Source organism: Pundamilia nyererei, unplaced genomic scaffold (genome assembly GCF_000239375.1).
Source record: "Pundamilia nyererei isolate P.nyererei 1_Seehausen unplaced genomic scaffold, PunNye1.0 scaffold00105, whole genome shotgun sequence".
NCBI classification, from domain to species: Eukaryota; Metazoa; Chordata; class Actinopteri; order Cichliformes; family Cichlidae; genus Pundamilia; species Pundamilia nyererei.
Genome location: NW_005187506.1, coordinates 122,994 through 126,375, shown reverse-complemented (window position 1 = coordinate 126,375; position 3,382 = coordinate 122,994). Strand labels below are relative to the sequence as shown.

Here is a 3,382-nt window from a genome sequence, read left to right as displayed (position 1 = left end):
TGTGTGTGTGTGTGTGTCTCCATAACGGAGGTTTAAACTTCTGAAAATACAGTAAAAAGTCTGCTTGTGCTTGTTTGTGATGAGCAGCAGAGTCTGTAGTTATAATGATTATAAACGGCGTCAAACACACATTCAGGCCTGTGAGGCTCATTTAGACCATTGGCTCTCAAACTGGGGTTCACGGACCCCCAGGGGTCTGCAAGCCACAGATTGGAGGTCCACGAAAACTCGTAGTGGCTCGTAAATACACGTGCATCATCCGGGGTCGAGCTAATTACTACAAATACTAATAAAATAATAGTAAAAGTCCGTCCACTTCATCAAGTAACGCAAACGTCAAACCAGCTAAAATGAGACCGTATGACCTCAGTGACCTGGAGTCGGCTTTATCGAGGATGGAAGTGTCTTCAAGTACTAACAAATGAATCGATGAAGCATCTCATCACAAAGCACATTTCATCTGCACGAGGACTGTGAGGGGAAAGCTTTTCCCTGATGCCGTCAGACTGCGAGCTGCAGGACCGGCTCGGATCACCTGGTACCAGGTACTACGACCTGATGAAACCCTGATAACCGTGGTGAACCGTGCCGAGCAGGTACTGCTGCTAAAGAAGCTTTGCCCTCTTCTTTCACAGATGACCACATGGTGTGCCCATCAAAATCAAAATACTGCGCCGCCCTGTCTGCATGGGTTCCCAGTAGGGCTGAAGGTCCGGCTCCCACATACTGGCGGCCAGTTAACGACTGACAGATGAAATCATCTCGTACGGTTGACACGCCTGCTCTAGAGTTCAGGAAACGCCCTGCTGAGGTCAGAGGAGAAGGGCAGACTGCTTCGAGCTGACAGGAAGTCAAAAGAAATAACCGCTAATCGATAACCAATAAAATAACAACTCGTTATAACCAAGGTGCGCAGAAGAGCAGCAGCAGATCACGCCGTCTCACTCCTGAAGCTAAGAACAGAAAAAACAAACCGACCAATCTGGACGTCTCCTTACGTCTGCTGCGACGTGGTCGGCTCAGAGGTGGGGAGAACACAACCAGCCCGCCTGTGTGAGCGGTGCAGGCTGTGGAGGTGCGATGCTGTGGGGAGACTTTCAGCGCAAGCATCGTTTAAACACACAAACACGGGAAACAAAAACCCGACGTCACAGAAACGGCGTTAACCTAAAACAGGATCAAACACTGAAGCACAGCTGGACCACGACTCGCGCAGGTGCACCTGCAGACACCTTCGACAGGTGAGGTGGAAAAGGGAACGCTCGCTTGGCTTCACAGTAAAGACTAATGCAAAAAAATAAATCTTCCAACCATAACAACCCTGATGAAGCGCGCCCCGCCCGTTCAACGACCTGCCTCAGGTCAAACATCACCTGCAGGCTGGGTGGGCTGATGGTTCGCGGTGCTTACCGGGCAGCTCGTCCATGCCGTTAGCCGGGCTGAAGTAGTTCTTCAGGGCGCTGTACGCGTTCATGGCGACGTTGAGGTAGAACTCTGATGTGAAGGCGAACAGAGAGCCGGTGTTGTCGGCGTGCTCGATGGTGCGGATGCAGACACACAGCAGCCAGTAGATGTCCAGCATCTTCTCCTGGAGACAGCAGCAGCACACAGCTCAGAAACAACACAAAATCCACCATTTAATGCGGACGCACAGCGGGCGGAGCGGCCTGCTCACCTTGGAGTAGATGGTGGCGTTGATCCAGGCCAGCCTCCTGCTCAGGTGGTTCAGCTTCTCCGCAAAAACCTTCTGGCTCTTCTGGAGCTCCTCCAGGATGTCGGCCCTCTGAAACAGACACGCGATCATTAAGCGTCCGTGCCGCGTTCGGTTACTCCGTTATTCCCTGGACCGCAGGAGCGGAGACGCTCCCAGGTGATGTGAGCAGGTACGTGTGCCTCTGATCTGACATGATGTGCACGCTGCAGGTTTCTGGTTCCCTGCAGTTAACGAGGACATACACGGCCTGACTGAGGCCCTCGCCGATCGCATCGCTCCTGATGGGGGCGCTCCTCCGACTCTTCCCGTCTGCCTTCAGAGAGCGAGTTTTTTCTGCGGCACTAATGAGAGGAGCTTCTGCATCACGACGGGCTGACAGCAGCGCGGCCAATTACCTCGAGAAGAGCTCCGACAAACAAAGAGCAGTGCGTCAGATTTATTAATGAGGACGGACCAACAGCGGCGTTTAAACGAGGGTTTCTAGATTCAGTGGGAAACCAGAGGAGGCCTGTGACCTGAATAAAGCCTGAGCATGAGTCTCACTTCAACACATTTGAGTTTAATAACTACAGCGAACATCAATAAAGAAATCCTGCAGAGAGAACGACATGAAAACACGAAGCGTGGCAGAAAATGACGGCCTGTTGGTGGGAATGCGTCGCCCCAGTGAGGGGTGGAGGGGCGCGTTAACCGAGCCATCCCCCCTTTCACTGAGAGATGCTCTTTTGTTCTATCGTTCGTGTCGTTGGACGTGATCCAATCAGAAGTGATCTCATGTCAGACAGAGAGCAGACACACGGACACCTGCTGTCGAGGAAAATCAGAGGCTCTGTAAACCATGAATCCAAAGATAAGCAGTCGTTTTTGTTAGCCTGCAACAAAGGTCTTTCTCCCACAGGGGGCGCCACAGCCAATCATCTGCCTCTGTCTCCCAGCATCCATGAACCTCCTGAGCTCCTCTCTCCCACTGCAGTGATAATCCGTCTAAAGCTTTCTGACTCGGTCAATCAGCCAATCAGGTCCCACTGCTGACCCCACCCACCTCACCAATCTGAGCCTTGGTCTGAGTGACCTGAGTGATGAGGGTCACTCAGACCAAGGACTGCTTCTAAAACTCGCCCTGATGTCCAGCTGAGGCGGCGGTGGCACTCACTCTGGCGGGGCAGCGGGCGATCTTCTCCTCCGTATCCTTCAGCGCCACGGCGTACTCATGGACGTCGTCCGACACCACCACCATCTGAGAGGAGAGACACATGTCAGCACGCTGCTGAGAAAAACACTGGAGGCACGAGCGATCTAATTGGCTGATTGTCACAGCGACCATGAAAACTCGTCATTAGAGTCTGACCATGCAGCAGCTACGTGATGGAAACGCACACGTTACAGACTCAGAGGCGCTTTTAAATGAGACAGGGGTCAGAGGTCGCACAGCGTTAGTGTGGGGAGGATGAGCCAATCGCAGAGTAGAAAAAAACCTTCAGGCTCAGCGAGGCGCCCGTGTTTGACCAGAGGACTCGGAGTGCTTCGCTTTAATGCGCACAGACACGTTATTCGAACTTCCAAAAGATGGCGCCAGTGAGGTCGGCTGCCGTCACGACTGCTCCGACCACTTTTTCTTTGTCTTTGTTTTTTAAGTTAGTTTTCAGCGTTTATAAATCGGCAAAATCA

General features: G+C 52.4%; 1 protein-coding gene across 1 annotated transcript in view; it reads right to left on the bottom strand.

The window, feature by feature from the left end:
- Positions 1–364: 364 nt before the first annotated feature.
- LOC106456320 (E3 ubiquitin-protein ligase RNF123-like) overlaps positions 365–3,382 on the bottom strand; it is a 12,214-nt gene continuing 9,196 nt past the window's right edge. Inside the window, exons 4-6 of the mRNA XM_013912876.1 lie at positions 2,868–2,951; positions 1,676–1,783; positions 365–1,588 (exon numbers count right to left, since the gene is read on the bottom strand). Of these exons, the coding sequence (XP_013768330.1) occupies positions 1,370–1,588; positions 1,676–1,783; positions 2,868–2,951 (411 nt within the window). The 3' untranslated portion in view covers positions 365–1,369. The remainder of the gene's footprint in view (positions 1,589–1,675; positions 1,784–2,867; positions 2,952–3,382) is intronic.